Source organism: Macrotis lagotis, chromosome 1 (assembly GCF_037893015.1).
Source record: "Macrotis lagotis isolate mMagLag1 chromosome 1, bilby.v1.9.chrom.fasta, whole genome shotgun sequence".
In the NCBI taxonomy this organism is placed as follows: domain Eukaryota; kingdom Metazoa; phylum Chordata; class Mammalia; order Peramelemorphia; family Peramelidae; genus Macrotis; species Macrotis lagotis.
In genome coordinates, this window is record NC_133658.1 from 158,171,959 (window position 1) to 158,189,248 (window position 17,290).

Here is a 17,290-nt window from a genome sequence, read left to right on the forward strand (position 1 = left end):
GTCGTCAGGCGTCTGTCTCCCGTCGCCTAAAACCGACCGGCGCGCCTGCTCTCACCTGCTCCCTCTTATGACCCAACTGTCTGACAGCAGGCGCCTCCGCTCTTCCTAACCCCGTCATCTGACCTGGCTTCACCATTCAGCTGCAGTAGTATTCTTCAGTTTACTATTTCTTAATGATCAAATTTATTGGATTTTTCTCAATCCTCGTCTTTTCTGACCTCTCTGCAGCCCTTGACCTTGTGAATCACCCGTTTTTCTCATGACTCTCTTCTTGCCAAGTTTTCCTAACCACTTCTCTTGGTTTTTCCTCTTTCCTGACTTCTCGATCTTTCTTTGGTGGGGTGTCCCGTAGGGCTCTTCCTCATTACGTTCAAGTACCACAATTCGTTTGGTTTATTCAATTGTTTTGTTTCCAGCTTTTGTCACCCCCCCAAAGTGCCACCATAGTTTTGTTGCATAGGGAGCCTTTCTTTTTCCCTCTCCATCAAAGAGCTGAGTTATACGATTAACAGCTGAATCTTTTACTTAGAGAATATGAACATTTTGTTAATTTTATTTGCATAATTTCAAATTGTTTTCTAGATTTGTATTCACAGATCTACGAAGATTCATAGTAGTATGCCTTTATTGGTACCTTTTTAAAGCTAACTCAGTTTAGATCAAAATCCATTGATCATAATTGGTTATTTTATGTATGTCCTTGGGATCTTCAGGATCTTACCTTTAGGGAAAGGAACCCCAAATTTTCAACAACCCAAGAAATTAATGTTTACATGTGTGCATATTAGAATTAATTTTATTATTCTAGACTGTCAAGATCCATTTGGATACTAATTTTGTCACCTAATGTATCCCTTCCAGTTTCCTGTCATTCTTAGGTTTTTTTTTTTTGCAAGGCAGATGGGGTTAAGTGGCTTGCCCAAGGCCACACGGCTAGGTAATTATTAAGTGTCTGAGACTGGATTTGAACCCAGGTACTCCTGACTCCAAGGCCGGTGCTTTATCCACCATGCCACCTAGCCGCCCCTCCTGTCATTCTTGAAATTGATAAGCAGAGCATTTTTCTTCATCTAAGTCACTAGAACCACTGAACAAGACTGTACCAGGGCAGAATCATGAAACATTCCACAGAAGACAGACCTGTAGATTAAAATGAGCTAGTAATCAAAACAGATTATAACTGGTCAACTAGTTCTGAATAGAGTTTGTTGCTGGAATCTATATAATGTCTATATTTTTGACTCTGGGGTTCCTCTGATCCAAAAAAGCTGATGAGGTCTTAACAGTTCAAGGTCCATGTTGACCCATTCACCTGTTTATTTTCCAACTTTGCTAACTCATCAATAATGCCTTGCATTGATATACTTGGCTCTTCTCAGCAAGTGATCGAAGACCATTCTAAACAATTTGTGGTGGAAAATGACATCCAGAGAAAGAACTATGGAGTTTGAATGCATGCAAATTGAAGAATACTATTTTCACTTAATTTTTTTTTTCTTTCCTGGAGTTTTCCTTTCCATTCTGATTCTGGATGTCTTTACAGGACAAGGGGTAAAGAACATAGGGAAGGAAGGGATCCTGGTTAAAGATGAAGATTCAGAAAATTCCTTTTCTTGTTGCTGCAAAAGAATAATTCAAGATTTCAACAAAATGTAAGCTGAAAGATAATTATATGAAAATAAGGAAGAAAAAAACCATACATAAAAACTTCTATTTCCCTATTCTATAGTTATCTTAAAAGTTGTACTGAAGCAACCTTTGCAAATTTTCAGATGGCAAAAGTGCCAACTGTCAACAATGGAAGGGCCTATCAGAAGATAGGAATATTAATAATGTTGGCAGACCTGTAAATCTGGTTCAAGCATTCTGGAAAATAATTTGGAATTATGCCCCCCAAAAGTGACTTAAATGTTTTTGATTCACAGATGCTGGGCACCTAAGGCAAGGAGATTACACAGAAATACCATAAATATCAAAGTTATTTGCTGCTACTACAAAAAATGAGCTAAGAACTAGAAATAAAGTAGATATCTATTAACTAGGAAACTGAAAAATGACTGTTGAACATAAATGTAATGGAATATTACATTAAAAAAATGAAAACAAAAGTTTGAATAATTCTGAGAAACATGGGGAAATATATACAAATGTACTGTGGAGTAGAACCAAGAAAACAATATATACAACCACAATGTAAACTAAGAGAAGAAATCAAAACAGAATACTATTTTTTTTTTTTTTTTAGATTTTTGCAAGGCAATGGGGTTAAGTGGCTTGCTCAAGGCCACACAGCTAGGTAATTATTAAGTGTCTGAGGCCAGATTTGAACTCAGGTACTCCTGACTCCAGGGCTGGTGCTCTATCCACCTAGCCACCCCTTCAGAATGCTATTTGTATATCATTCCAGTCAGTGACTTGGTCCTGGAGCTTGGTTTCCACTTCTTTCAATGAAAAGATGAAGTGGAGAAGGAACATGGATGTGATGAGACCAAAATGTTGGGTAGTTTTTAACTTTTTGTAACAAAAGAAACTGGGGGAGGAGTGTGTATTCCTATATATACATATATATATACACATATATATGTAAATAGATAGATATGGTTATGAATAAAATGTAAAAACAAAAGGCACCAATTAAACTTTTATAATATATATTAAAGTAGACAAATATCAAGATGAAGATTCCTTAAAACAGCAGAGTTAATCTTGTTTGATTATCTTCTAATTAGTATACTTCTGATGAGAATAAAATGGGAGAAAATATGCTCAAAAGTATTTACTACTATCATGAAAAAGATCCAATGTAGAAACCCAATTTGGAATTGAGGAGGTATTCTTCCTAGATAATGTAGTCCTCCAGTTGCTCTAATTCATGGATGATGTTTTGGGTATTACATAAAGTCCCATAATGTTGCAGAGCCTCCTGGTTGAAAATCTATAACCACTCACATGGAAAAAACACTCATCCATCAACAGATAGGTATCTTTGACATAGGCATTACAACAAACAAGGCCCAGTATCAAACAGGTGGAGGAGCAGTGAAGTCAAAGTCAAATAGAAAAGGAACCCTGCTACCACAGAGTGACTTAGAAAACCACAAATGGGCATTATCATTGTTATATTTTATTTTTATTTGGCATCTTAAGTTCAACACTTCTGGTCTAATGTCTAAGGTCCTTAATTTCTCAAAACCTCTTAAAACAAAGTTCCATCTTTTAAATACCAATATTCTATGGGTGTTACTGTTTTTTATGACTCAGTCATATCAAAGTCTCTAAAGAATGAAAAATGATCAGAGGGTAATAGAGAAGTACATGATAGATAGAAGAGGCTAGGAATTTTGATAAATTAGGGTAAAGAATGTCACCAAAAAAAATGTACATACACAAAAGATGGGCTGATCATATGGCAAAAGATTAACAGTCCATCTGTTATATTGGCATCTTCTCTATGTTTAAAAAAACTTGAAGAAGATCCCTAGTATATTGGGTGGATCCAGTGTCAAACTTGCAAATTTATGGTTACATCACACAGGTTGGGCAGATATGGATGGGTTGCAATCTGTATGCCTGGAGGGAACATCCATATCAATGAGGTCACCTACAGATTTAACCATAATAAAGGGCCCTACAGTGTCTTATAAATACTTCTTATTTTTTGTAGAGGTAGAGCTGTAGAGGTAGGTTATACTATGCTAGTATAACCAAGAGCATTTTTTTCCTTTCAAAAATGTTGAAGTACTTAATAAATTAAGTCAAGAATAGAACACAAAATTGTAGTAGCCACTGAATTACTTTAACACATAATTTTGCAAATTTTTTCACAAATAAGATTCTTGACAATAACAGTACTATTATGGGTAAATCTTGTACTTCTTTGGGATCATCTCAGAAATTCAAAGCATTCTACACACATTGTCTTATTTTCACAAGTCCTTGTGAGCAAAAATTGCTTGTTCATTATTATCTGATGACATAACCTTATTCTTCTGTCCCCTGTTCCTATAAGGTATTCATCGAATAAGGCTACTCAGCACTGTTTACTCCTTTTAAAAATGTAGATTCAAAAGGTGTCCAATTTAAAAAATTAAAAAAAAATCAATTGATAAAATAAGCTGCAGCAGGAAGTTGCTTCTGTTCAGTTCTCTATGTCCATCTTCGATAAGCTGTTAGAAAAAGAAATAGTTTCATTAAAATTCTAAATTAATACTTTTTAATAACATTTCACAATATTCTGCAACTATTTGTAAATGCAATTATCATTCTAACTGGATGAATTTTCTGAAGGACAAGGTATAATTAGCATACTAAGTATACACAAGTCACGTAACTTCTTGGGCCTTAAATTTATCTTGAAGTCAGAGAAGCTGAGTGGGAGGGAAAATTAAGGGAAGATCTCTCTTGATCCTCACAACCCCTTGAAATAGGCTTTGAACTCAGGACTTCTTGCCTCTAAGACCTCTCTCAATTGCACTAACAGTTGCCTCCATTGCACAATCTAACTTAGCTGATCCTAGTCCTTTCTTTTTTTAGATCAGGAAAGAAAGACAAGGATAAGTTAAAGTTTTTTTTTTTTTTTTGCAAGGTGGCAGTAGTAGAGGTGGAGCTGGGGCCAAAACCAGTTTTCTAAATCTTCAAATATGATTTTAGAGTTGGAAGAAACCTTTGGGATTACCTAGTCCAATCCTTTCCATTTTCCAGATGAGAAAACTGAGGTCCAAGTAAAAGTGACTGGCCCCAGTTGACAAGTTGTCAAAAGCCTTACATTAAGAATTTTCACAGGGTATCTGAAAGGTTCTTTTAAAAAGATTAACAAATGATTAGTGAGTCCAATCCCTTTGGTTCACATAATTAGGAATCATGATTCAAATTGGGTAAATAATTTGCTTGGTCACAGAGCAAGGAAGTAACTGAGGTGGACTAAACCCAAAGACCCAGAATGTTTTCCATACCTGCTGAAAGTTTCTATTACTCTCTTTAGAAAGGCAAATATATATAGAGAGCTGCTGTGAGAGTGAAGAAGACCTGAGTTCAAGTCCTTTCTGAGACAAACCAGCTAGCTCTGGAAAGGATTTCTACACAAACATTACAGATTCACAGCAAAAACAAAACAACAAAAACCGTGACTTCACAGGGACTAAAAGTCTCAATGCCTCCTAAGAACAAATAAGGCTTTGAATTAATCAGATCATCCAAAATTCTATGAGTTTTAAAGGAAAAAACAACAAACTAAATATTGTGTAATTATTGTGAAAAAATTTGTCCCAGAGAATCCATCTCCTTCTTGGCAGATGTGAGACACTATGGGTATAGGATATTGCATATAAATAGTGTTAGACCTAATGAAGTGTGTGGTTTTATCAAACTGTTTCTCCTTCCTCTTTTAAAAAAAATTGTCATAAGAGATGGACTAGTACTGGAGTCAGGAGGACCTGAGTTCATATCCAATCTCAGACACTTAATACTTACCTACGTGACCTTGGGCAAGTCACTAAACCCCATTTTCTTGCATAAAAAAAGAGATGAACTGTTAGTTGTAAAGGGAAGAAAGGGTATATATATATTCCCATTCACATCAATGTAAAAATGTCAATAAAAATAAGTTTCCATGATTTTGGATAGCTACAACTATTCGACATCTTTGTGTTTCTTATAGTACTTTGCACATTGTAGTTCCTCAATAAATATGTTAACTAAATGAAAGAATTAATAAATAAAATGAAATGGTGAGTCCTATTTTTGATAGTCTATGGATTTGTCATTCTAAAAGTGTTATTTGCTGGTTCTCTGGTACTGATCCTCATACTGTAAGAAAATTACAATTAAAAAATAACCTTGAAATCTTAAAAAAATAAAAATCTCAAGAGTTTACTAGTCAATGTAAAAAGTGATATACTTGCCAACAAAATCCATTTTTCACATCAAGGTACAGTAGAGAGTAAATATTCTCTTTTAACATTTACCCGATTAGGAGGTATAAAACTTTTTAGAATATACTAGTCATGTGATTTAAGATTTTCTGGGCCCTACAATATCCTCCCGTTTCCAATGAAATCTTTAACATTAAATTATTACTTCTTGAAACATCCCTCTACCAATATAACCTGAACAAGATTTCTTTTCCAACTTGCTGCGCTGTGCTAAGTCACCAGCCTCACTTTCTGATCCAGACTGGTGCTGGCCCTGGATTCGTTGCAATCAGGGTTAAGTGACTTACGAGCCCAAGGTCACACAGCTAGAACAGGTCTGAGGCCGAATCTGAACCGGGTCCTCTTGCCTCCAGAGCTGTGCTCTCTCCACTTCACGGCCCAGCTGCCCATATGCAAACACATGAGAATAAAGGCAGGCGCTGGGGGCTCCAGGCAGAAGAAACTCAAGCCTTGGTCCTGCTAGCCCCTTCCCCACCTCCCCCAAAGGGGCTCTTCCGAGTTCGGTTAGTCTCAGCGGCCAGCTGGTTTCCTAGCTTTCTAGCCTGGCACGTGCCCGGGCGCTCAAGATGCTGCGGGACGAGCCCGTGGGCCCCTTCAGCCCCTCCACTCCCGGGCCGGGCCGGGTCAGCTCGAGGTCCCTCGGGCCAAGGCGTCCCGGGGGGCCTCGCTCCCTCCCCGGGCGCGCGCTCACCGCGGGGGCCGGGCCGGGCCGGGCCGGGCCGGGGGCGCCGCGCGGCTCAGTACATGTCCAGCCGCCTCTGGGTTTCCTGCAGCTGCTTCTGCAGCCGCCGCTTCCGCCAGCCCAGGAAGCGCCTCCACATGCGGCACGCCTGCCAGCCCAGGAAGAAGCCCGACGCGAAGGACACCGCCACGGCCACGCGCAGCTTCCGATCCCCGACGTCTTTCATGGCCGGCACCGTCCGGTCACCCGCCCCGGGGCGCGCGAGACGGCAGCCCGGCGCGGACAAAACGCCTGACGGCGCCGGCCTGGGCGGGGAGGGACGGGGACGGGGGGCTGGATCGCGGACGGGCCGAGCGCGCCTGCGCCGCCCTCGCCCCGCCTCGCCCCCTGCGCCGCCCTCGCCCCGCCTCGCCCCCTGCGCCTGCGCCGCCCTCCGCGCCCAGCCGGTGTAGACCGGCGGAGAAGCCCGAAGCGCGCCCGGGGAGCGGCCAGTGCGCTGGGCGCTGCGAATGCACAGCAACTCCCATTCTAACGGCAGAGACCACGTAAACAACTGTGTAAATACCGTGTATCGTAGAGAGGAGGCGACCGCAGTCGTGGAAATACAATGTATCCTTATTTTGGGAAGCTGGGGGAGGGGAGAAAAGAATGAGACAAGATACTTCAGTTTGCAGTCAGTCTATCACTTTTCTCTCTAGAAGAGGATAGCATTTTTCATCTTGACTTCATGGATCTTTTGGAGTTGTGGCAGGTCATTATGTTGATCTTTCACAGTTGATTATCTTCTTAATACTACTGTTGCTGTATAAATTTGTTCTAGTTCTGCTCACTTCACTTTGTATAAAATAATGCGTCTTCCAAAATTATACCCTTCATCATTTCTTACAGCTTAATATACCATTATATTCATATTCCATAACTTGCTTAGTCCTTCCCCAAATGTTCGGTATCCAGTCACACTTGCCACCTACTTGACTAATATGATTAAGACATCAGATTAACACTCACACACACACACACAAAATTAAGTTTAGAAATTTATCTTATCTTTCAAGTTTGGAAAGGGGAGGGAGAAGGAGGGACTGATAGAAGGGAGGGAAGGAAGCAGAGGAAAAGGAAAAAGGGAAAGAATAAAGGAGGGGGTTGGATAGAAGGGGGCAAATACATTGAAGGAGGTGGTATTTGGAAACAAAATATTGGGGAGGAGGGATAAGGTGAAAAAAGGGGGAAAATACAAACAGAAGGGAGATAGCATGGAAGGCAATAAAAAGTTAGAAATTATAAATTTGAATATGAAAGGGATGAACTCTACCATAAAACAGAAGTATGTAGCGGAGTGGATTAAAAACCACTGTCTCACAATATGCTGCTTCAAAGAATCACATTTGAAGTAGAGATACTTACAGAGTAAAGGTAAAAGTGAAAAAAGCAGAGGTAGCAATCCTTATCTCAAACAAAGCAACTGCAAAAATAGATCTCATTGAAAGAGATAAGGAAACTATCTCCTCATAAAAGATATCATAGACAATGAAGTAAGTATGTACACATCAAGTAGTATAGCATCCAAAATCTCAGAGGAAAAGCTAAATGAGTTAGGAAGACAGACAGCCAAACTTTATTGATAGGGGTCCTCAACCTCCCTCTCTTAGAATTAGATAAATCTAACCATAAAATAAACAAGAAGGAAATTAAAGAGGTGAACAGAATATTAGAAAATTTAGATATGATAAAGGAGAAAACTGAATGGGAATAGAAAGGAATGTTTATTTTTTTCTGCAGTATATGGCACCTACCAAAACTTTGACCATGTATCAGGGTATAAAAACCTTATAATCAAATGCAGAAAGGCAGAAATATTAAATGCAACCTTTTCAGACCATGATGCAATAAAAAATCTAATGCAATAAAGGACCATGGAGAGATAGACCTAAAATTAATTGAAACATAATAATAATAATAACAATAAACTAAATAATAATTAACCTAAATAAATTAACATAATAAATAACATAATTTTAAAGAATGAGTGGATCAAACAACAAATCATGAAAAGAATGAATGATTTCATCCAAGAAAATGACAACAAACATAACAGAACCTATGATATACAGTCAAAGCAGTTATTAGGGAATATATTTTATCTCCAAGTGCTTATATGAATAAAATAGAGAAAGAGGAGATCAATAAACTGAGCACGCAACTAAAAAAATTAGAGAAAGAACAAATTAAAAATCCTCAAGCAAATACCAAATCAGAAATTCTGAAAATTAAAGGTGAAATTAATAAAATTGAAAGCAAGAAAACTATTGAACTAATAAATAAATAAAACTAAGAGGCAGTTCTGTGAAAAAAAACCAAATAAAATAGATAAACCTTTAGTTGATTTGAATTAAAAAGAAGAAAATCAAATTACTAATATCAATAATGAAAAGGCGAATTTACCACCAATGAGGAGGAAATTACAGTAATAATTTGGAACTACTTTGCCCAACTGTATGCTAATAAGTTTGATAATCTAAGTGAAATGGATGAATATCTTCAAAAATATAAATCGCCCAGGTTAAAAGAAGAGGAAATTAAATAATTAAATAACCCTATCTCAGAAAAAGAAATTCAACAAGCCATTAATGAACTCTCTGAAACTATCAATAAGCATGATATGTAATGGGGAAAATCTAGACGTATTCCCAGTGAGATCAGGGGTGAAACAAGGATGCCCGTTTTCACCACTATTATTCAATATTGTATTAGAAATGTGCAGCTAGGTGGTATAGTGGATAAAGCACCCGCCCTGGAGTCAGGAGTACCTGGGTTCAAATCTGGTCTCAGACACTTAATAATTACCTAGCCGTGTGGCCTTGGGCAAGCCACTTAACCCTGTTTGCCTTGCAAAAATCTAAAAACAAAAATGTTAGCTTTAGCAAAAAAAAAGAGAAGAAAAAGAAATTGAAGGAATTATAATTGGTGATGGAGAAACAAAACTCTCACTCTTTGCAAGATGATATGATGTTACACCTAGAGAACCCTAGAAAATCATTAAAAAAAACTACTGGAAACAATTAGCAACTTTAGTTGTAAAGTCATAGGATATAAAATAAACCCACATAAATCCTCAGCATTTCTATATATTACTGACAAGATTCAGCAGCAAGAGATAGAGAAATTCCATCTAAAATAACCTCAGATAACATAAAATACTTGGGAGTCTACCTACCGAGGCAGTCTCAGAAAATTTATGAAAATAACTATAAAACATTTTTCACACAAATAAAATTAGATCTAAATAACTGGGGAAAATATCAATTGTTCATGAGTAGGCTGAGTTAAGATAATAAAAATGATAATTCTAGCTAAATTACTTATTTAGTACCAAACCAATCAAACTTCCAAAAAATCAGTTTAGTAAGCTAGAAAAAATAGCAATCATATGGAGGAACAAAAGATCAAGGAATATCAAGGGAACTTAAAAAAAAAGAATATCAAGGGAATTAATGAAAAAAATACAAAAGAAGGTGACCTGGCCATACCAGATCTTAAATTATATTATAAAGCATCATTTTTCACAATTGTCTGGTATTGGCTAAGAAATAGAGTGGTGGATCAGTGGAATAGATTAGGTGCAAAAGAGACAGCAGGAAATGACAATAATACTCTACTGTTTGATTAAACCCAAAGGTTCCAGTTTCTGGGATAAGAACTCAATAAAAACTATTGGGGAAAATTGGAAGATAGTATGGTAGAAACTTGGTTTAGACCAATATCTCACACCCTTTATACTAAGATAAAATCAAAAATGGGTATAGGATTTAGACATAAAAGGCAATATTATAAACAAACTAGAAGAACAAGGAATAGTTTGGAAAGGAGAGCAGTTTTATAACTAAGGAAGAGATAGAGAACATCATTAAAAACAAACTGGAAAAAATTAAAAAATTAAAAAAACAAACTGGATAATTTTGATACATGAAATTAAAAAGCTTTTGCACAAACAATACCATTGTAACCAAGATCAAAAGAAATTGGGAAAAGTAAATTGGGAAACAATTTCTATAACCAGTATTTCTTGTCATTTCTAAAATATATGGAAAATGGAGTCAAATTTATAAAAAAAAAAGCAAGTCATTCCTCAAATAGTCAGAGGATATGCATAGCCAATTTTCAGATGAGGAAATCAAAGCTGTCTATAGTCATATGAAAAATTGATCTAAATCAGAGATTTAGAGAAATTAGAGATTAGAGAAATGAATTAGAAAAATGAAAATTAGAGAAATTAGAGAAAGCATCTCTAAGGTACTACCTCACACCTCTCAGATTGCCCAATATGATCATAAAGGACAATGATTAATATTGAAAGGGATATAGGAAATCTGCCAAATTACAAACCCAGATTGCAGTGTTGGTGGAGCTGTGAATTGATCCAACCTTTCTGGAAAGCAACTTGGAATTATGCCCAAAGGGCAATAAAAATGTGCATACCCAGCAATACCACTACTGCATCTATACCCTGAAGAGATCATACAAAAGGGTAAAAACATCACTTGTACAAAAAAAATATTCATAGCAGCTCTATTTGTGGTGGCAAAGAATTGGAAATCAAGGGGATGTCCATCAGGGAATGGCTGAACAAATCATGGTATATATACATTATGGAACACCATTGTTCTTTTAGAAACCAGGAAGGATGGTATTTCAGAGAAGCATGGAAAAACTTGCATGAACTGTGAACTGCTGTTGAGTGAGATGAGAAGAACCAGAAGAACATCATACACCCTAACAGCAACATGGGGTGATGATCAACCTTAATGGACTTGCTCATTCCACCAGGGATAATTTTAGGGTATCTGCAATGGAGAATACCACCTGTATCCAAAGAAAGAACTGTGGAGCTTAAACAAAGACCAAAGATTATTACCTTCAATTTTTTTTAAAAAGTTGTCTTATGTACTGTATAATTTTGCCATCTCTAATATTTTATTTCTTCTTCAAGGATGTATTTTTTTCTCTCAATACATTCAGTTTTGATCAATGCATAGTATGGAAACAATGTAAAGATTATCAGATTGCCTTCTAAAGAAAGGAGGGTGGGGAAAAATTGTAAAATTCAAAACCTTACAAAAATAATAGGTAGAAACTAATATTGTGTTTAGTTGGAAAACAAAAACATTTACATAATAGGTACTCAATAAATTTTTATTAGTTGAAAAAAGCATTGCTATTTAATAAAGTTTCACTGTATGTTTTAATTTTTTCTTTTCTCTTGTGATTTTTTTTTTGTGTTAAACTGTTCACACTGCCCACTTAAAAAAAACTGCTGGGAAAACTGGGAAGTATGTCAGAAACTAGGAACAGACTAACATCTCACATCCTATACCAAGATAAGGTCAAAATGGGTGCAGGATTTAGACATAAAAGACAATATTATAAACAAATTAAGAGAACAAGGAATAGTTTACCTGTCAGATCTATGAAAAGGGTAGCAGTTTATGACCAAAAAAAGAGATAGATCACATTATAAAAAACAAACTGGATAATTTTGATGACATTAGATTAAAGAATTTTTGCATAAATAAAACCTCTGCAACCAAGCACTACAAAAGGAATATAGTAAATTGGAAAATAATTTTTAACTTGGTTATCTCTAATGTTTTCTTTCTTCTTTTTGGAAGAAAGCATTTTGACCTGTGTTTATCATGGTTGCAAATGCAGATTGCCTTATGTTGGCAGGGAGAGGAGAAAGAAGGGAGAGAGGGAGAAAAATTGTCAGACTCAAAACCTTGCAAAAAAAAATGATTGGTAGAAACTGCCATTGTATGTAATTGGAAAAACTAATAAAATTTTTATTTAATAAAAAAATAAGGAAACAACAAAAGATAAATGTCAAATGTCAATGGTTTCAGTGCCTGACTCAATCTCCTTCTTTACCCCAGACCTTTCTCTCATTCCAGAGGATTGTAAACTCCCTCAAATATCTTAACTTTACAGTTAACTTTACAATTCCTCAGTCTATTCATCTAGCACAATCTATTTCTCAACTTCCCCCATTTAAAAGGATGATCATATCATTAATCCTAGCATTACCTGCCAGTGTCCCACTTCCATGTTCAAGAACTCTGAATTTCCTTTATCTGATCATGTTATTTTATCTTTCTATTGGTCCCTATCTCTTTTTACCAAAATATCCAATCATTCCATACCATTTCAAGTCATCAACCCTCTACATTTACCTTCCTTCCCAATCTTGAACCAGTTCAATTCTACAATATCCTCTACTCCTGAATCCCTTACTACCTTTTCCTATAACCTCTCTACAAAGAGCTTTGCCAAATTCCAAACCCAGATTATTCTCATCTGCCTTCTTCCCTCCAATTCACATGCTGCTAAATATACAAAATTATTGAGTCCACTACAAATTTATGTTAGCTAATCTAAATTGCAATGAGGAAACCCTCTCTTCCCATCTGATTCTATATCCCTCTTGCCACAGTGACTGATCTACTTTTTTCTTTTCTTCTCAAAACCCATATGCCACTCTTTCCTCTCACCCTCTTGTTTCATATTAATTTTTACCCAAAAATTTGAGGCCCATTTGTCAAGAGCTCCATCTTATTCCCTCTTCTTCATTATACATCTCTCTGACAATTGTCCTCTATCTCTTGCTTAACTTTAGTCTCTAATGATGAGGTGATCCTTGTGTTTGCCAAAGCTAACTCCTTTACATTCGCACTTAAACTTATGCTCTCATTTTATCCCACAGATTGCTACTACCACATCCCTAAGCTCTCTCTTTTTTCAGTCTCTCTGGTCTCTCCCATTCTTTTTTTTTATTAGATTTTTGCAAGGCAATGGGGTTAAGTGACTTGCCCAAGGCCACACAACTAGGTAATTATTAAGTGTCTGAGGCTGGATTTGAACTCAGGTACTCCTGACTCTAGGGCTGGTGCTCTATCCACTGCACCACCTAACTGCCCCTCTCCCATTGTTAAACAAACAAACCAAAAAAACCCTCACCAGTTCTTATCATGTCCTTCAGCATATGGGTTTTGAGAAGAGAAAAAAAAAGTAGATCAGTCACTGTGGCAAGAGGGATATAGAATCAGATGGGAAGAGAGGGTTTCCTCATTGCAATTTAGATTAGCTAACATAAATTTGTAGTGGATGCAATAATTTTGTATATTTAGCAGCATGTGAATTGGAGGGAAGAAGGCAGATGAGAATAATCTGGGTTTGGAATTTGGCAAAGCTCTTTATAGAGAGGTTATAGGAAAAGGTACTAAGTGATTCAAGAGTAGAGTATATTGTAGAATTGAACTGGTTCAAGATTGGGAAGCAAGGTAAATGTAGAGGGTTGATGACTTGAAATGGTATGGAATGATTGGACATTTTGGTAAAAAGAGATTAGGGACCAATAGAAAGATAAAATAACATGATCAGATAAAGGAAATTCAGAGTTCTTGAACATGGAAGTGGGACACTGGGAGGTAATGCTAGCATCAATGACATGATCATCCTTGTAAATGGGGGAAGTTGAGAAATAGATTGTGCTAGATGAATAGACTGAGGAATTGTAAAGTTAACTGTAAAGTTAAGATATTTGAGGGAGTTTACAATCCTCTAATATCTCTCTCCTCCCCTTCTCTGCTAACCTTCTTGATGAGGCCATCTGCAATCCATACCTCCACTTCCTTGTCTTTCTGTCTCTTCTAAACTCTTGAATCTAGCTTCTAACTTCTTCATTCAGCTGAAATTAACTTCTCTAAAGTCACTAATATCAAATCTAATAACCTCTTCTGGATTCTCATCCTTTTTAACTTCTCTGCAGTATTCGAATTTGTTGTTTCTGTATATTCTCACTTCTTTGGGTTTTTGTGTTTCCATTCCATTCCCCTCCTTCCCCCTCCTTTCCTCTCCTCTCCTATTTTTTTTTCTTTTTCCTACTTCTCTGCCTTCTCTGTCAAACTTCAGTCTTCTTTGTTGAACATTCATCCAACTGTGGGTGTCCTCCAGGAATTTTATAGAATTTCCTATTTTTTTTGTATGGGATTTTTACATGGTGATTTCATCTGCTCTCATGGGGTCAATTATTATCTGCGCAGATGATTTATAGAGCTATATATCCTGCCCTGATCTGTTTCCTGAGCTCCAGTCTATCACCTTGGGATATTTCCAATTGAATATCCAACTGCTATATCATTTAATAAATAAAAAATAGAATTAATTTAACTTTTACCCTAAAGCCACCATTCTTCTGAACCTCCCCATTACTTTAGAGTTTTACCAAATTTCCAAATTTTACCAAAATTCCAAATTTTTAACTTTTCTGTCATCTTTCATTCTTCTCTTTCACTTTTTCCATAAATCCAATGAATTACAAATTGTGTTGTTTCTATTTCCCCAATATTTCTTGTAAACATCTCCATCTCTCCACCCATACAACTACTATCATCTGTTGCATGGGCTTTTGCAATAGCCCTCTACTTGGTCTCCTTGCCTCAAAACTCTTTCTCTATTACAAGCTATTTTTACTCAGCTACCTTAAGTTTTGGCCACAGAATATTCTACTCCCTCTCCTTGTTCAATAAACTCTAATAATTTCTAGAAACTTCAGGATGAAATATAAAGTCCTTATTTTAATCCTTAACTTCACAACTTGACCCATTGCTACCTTTTCCAGTCTTCTTATGTATTACTTTACTCCATGCATTCTAGGATCCAGACACAGTGATTTACTTGTTATTCTTTGAGCACACACTTCATCTCCAATCTCCCATCTCCATGCCTTTGCATTGAAATATTCTTTTTTCCAACTTCTGACTCTTAATTTCTCTTGGATTGCTTTAAACCTCAGTATAATTTTCTCCAAATTGCCTTTTCCAATTTGTTATCTTCTCCAGGTTACTGGACAGCTATTCTGCATTTATCTTTTATATGTTTATATGTTTTATATCTCATATGTGTCTCCATGTTAGAAAATTTGAAGGCAGGAGCTTGCTTTTTTCTTCTTAGCACATAGTATGTCACATTGTAAACATATAATAATTCTGTATTAATTGATTTTTTTTGTCTAGACATGAATTCAAATCTAGAATCTTTAAAGGTTACTACTTTCATTGATGCAAATGGCATAACTATCTGTGATCCTCAGTTCCTCATTTGTAAAAAAAAAGCTGTTGGACTATATGGTTCACTAAAGTTTTAGTTCAGTCTATGATTCTGTGAATATCAATAAAAAGTAAAATCCTGTTTTAATAGTCTGATGTGTTACGCTTAAGCCACCTAGTGTCCAATAGGAAAATCACATTTGTAATAAGGGACATGCATTAATGGAAGATCACACTGAGACAGTTCACACTTCATCTCATGCCATTAATATATACCACAACCAAGCATTCTTCACAACTCAGCATACCATTTGCTAAATGTTGTAAAAGAGACTAGAATAGAGTTTTCCTTAATGCAAAAAAAGACTATAGGTTCATATGAAACTTTAAGAGTTATAAAATCTAGGGGCGGCTAGGTGGCACAGTGGATAAAGCACCCACCCAGGAGTCAGGAGTACCTGGGTTCAAATCCGACCTCAGATACTTAATAATTACCTAGCTGTGTGGCCTTGGGCAAGCCACTTAACCCCATTTGCCTTGCAAAAACCTAAGAAAAAAAGAGTTATAAAATCTGTCCTGGGGTTCACTTCATGGACTAATTTCATTTGAATATAACAATTCCATCAAAGTAGCATGGATTGCCTCTAGAAGCAGAGTTCCTCGGTTGTTCTTCAGAAAAAGGCTAAATGATCTTTTGCTTCTTATTTTGTTGAGCTAGTAATTGTTCAGATAAGGTTTAGACTTAGTGGCACTGATTCTATTATTAAATATTCAGTGTAAGAATTTGCCTCAGAAATCTTCAAAGCCTACAAATCAGGGCTTAATTTATTATTATTTTGCAGATTGCCTAGTTTTGAGAAAATGATTAAAATACATTAATAAACTAAGTCTGACTCAGACTAGTACCCTGGTAATTTACATTTGATATTAGAAATTAGAAATGATACATATAATAACAAAAGATTTACTTAGCAAGGGAAGAATATTTTACTAATATATGCTGAGATTTGATTCAACTGTGTGAAACTCCTCTAATTCAGTTTGAAACACTTATTCTAGGAAATGTTCCAGAACTACAATTTGTGAAGAAGGTACTGACTTGCATTGGGAGAGGGATTTCTTCACGTAGGAGTTTCCCTAAACTGGTGAAATCACAGGTCCTGTCCCTGTCTGTGACAATAACACAAATACATCTTAACTTTTTGCCAAGATTTCTTAACCTTGTTTGTATCCTTAGACAGTCTGATAACCCCTTCTCAGAATATTTTAAATGCATAAAATAAGATACATAGTATAGCATAGTAATTATACTGAAATACAGTTACAAAATATTTTTTTAAAAAGTTCACAGACCTTGGGTTTGAGATCCTATTTTATGCTGTTCATAATAAGAGATGAAAAGGAATTAAAATTAAATACTTTAAACCAACTGTTGTATGAAACAGGTATGGTTCCTCCCAGTGTAGGCAACCCAAACTCTTAGTAGTCAGGGCATCAACCTTAAACGTTTAAACTGTTGTCTGTGTACTTAGATTCAAACCCCTTCTCATCTGCTCCCAGAGAATTAATAGCCCCCAGTC

General features: G+C 36.4%; 2 protein-coding genes across 2 annotated transcripts in view; one reads left to right on the forward strand and one right to left on the reverse strand.

The window, feature by feature from the left end:
* LOC141504324 (two pore channel protein 2-like) overlaps positions 1–17,290 on the forward strand; it is a 129,031-nt gene that overhangs the window by 588 nt on the left and 111,153 nt on the right. Inside the window, exon 2 of the mRNA XM_074209267.1 lies at positions 1,544–1,652. Within this exon, the coding sequence (XP_074065368.1) occupies positions 1,651–1,652 (2 nt within the window). The 5' untranslated portion in view covers positions 1,544–1,650. The remainder of the gene's footprint in view (positions 1–1,543; positions 1,653–17,290) is intronic.
* Positions 2,118–6,939, reverse strand: MTLN (mitoregulin). Its single transcript, XM_074209270.1, has 2 exons — positions 6,622–6,939; positions 2,118–4,166 (listed from the first exon to the last, which is right to left on the reverse strand). The coding sequence occupies exon 1, from the start codon at positions 6,836–6,838 to the stop codon at positions 6,668–6,670; it is 171 nt and encodes a 56-aa protein (XP_074065371.1). The 5' UTR covers positions 6,839–6,939; the 3' UTR covers positions 2,118–4,166; positions 6,622–6,667.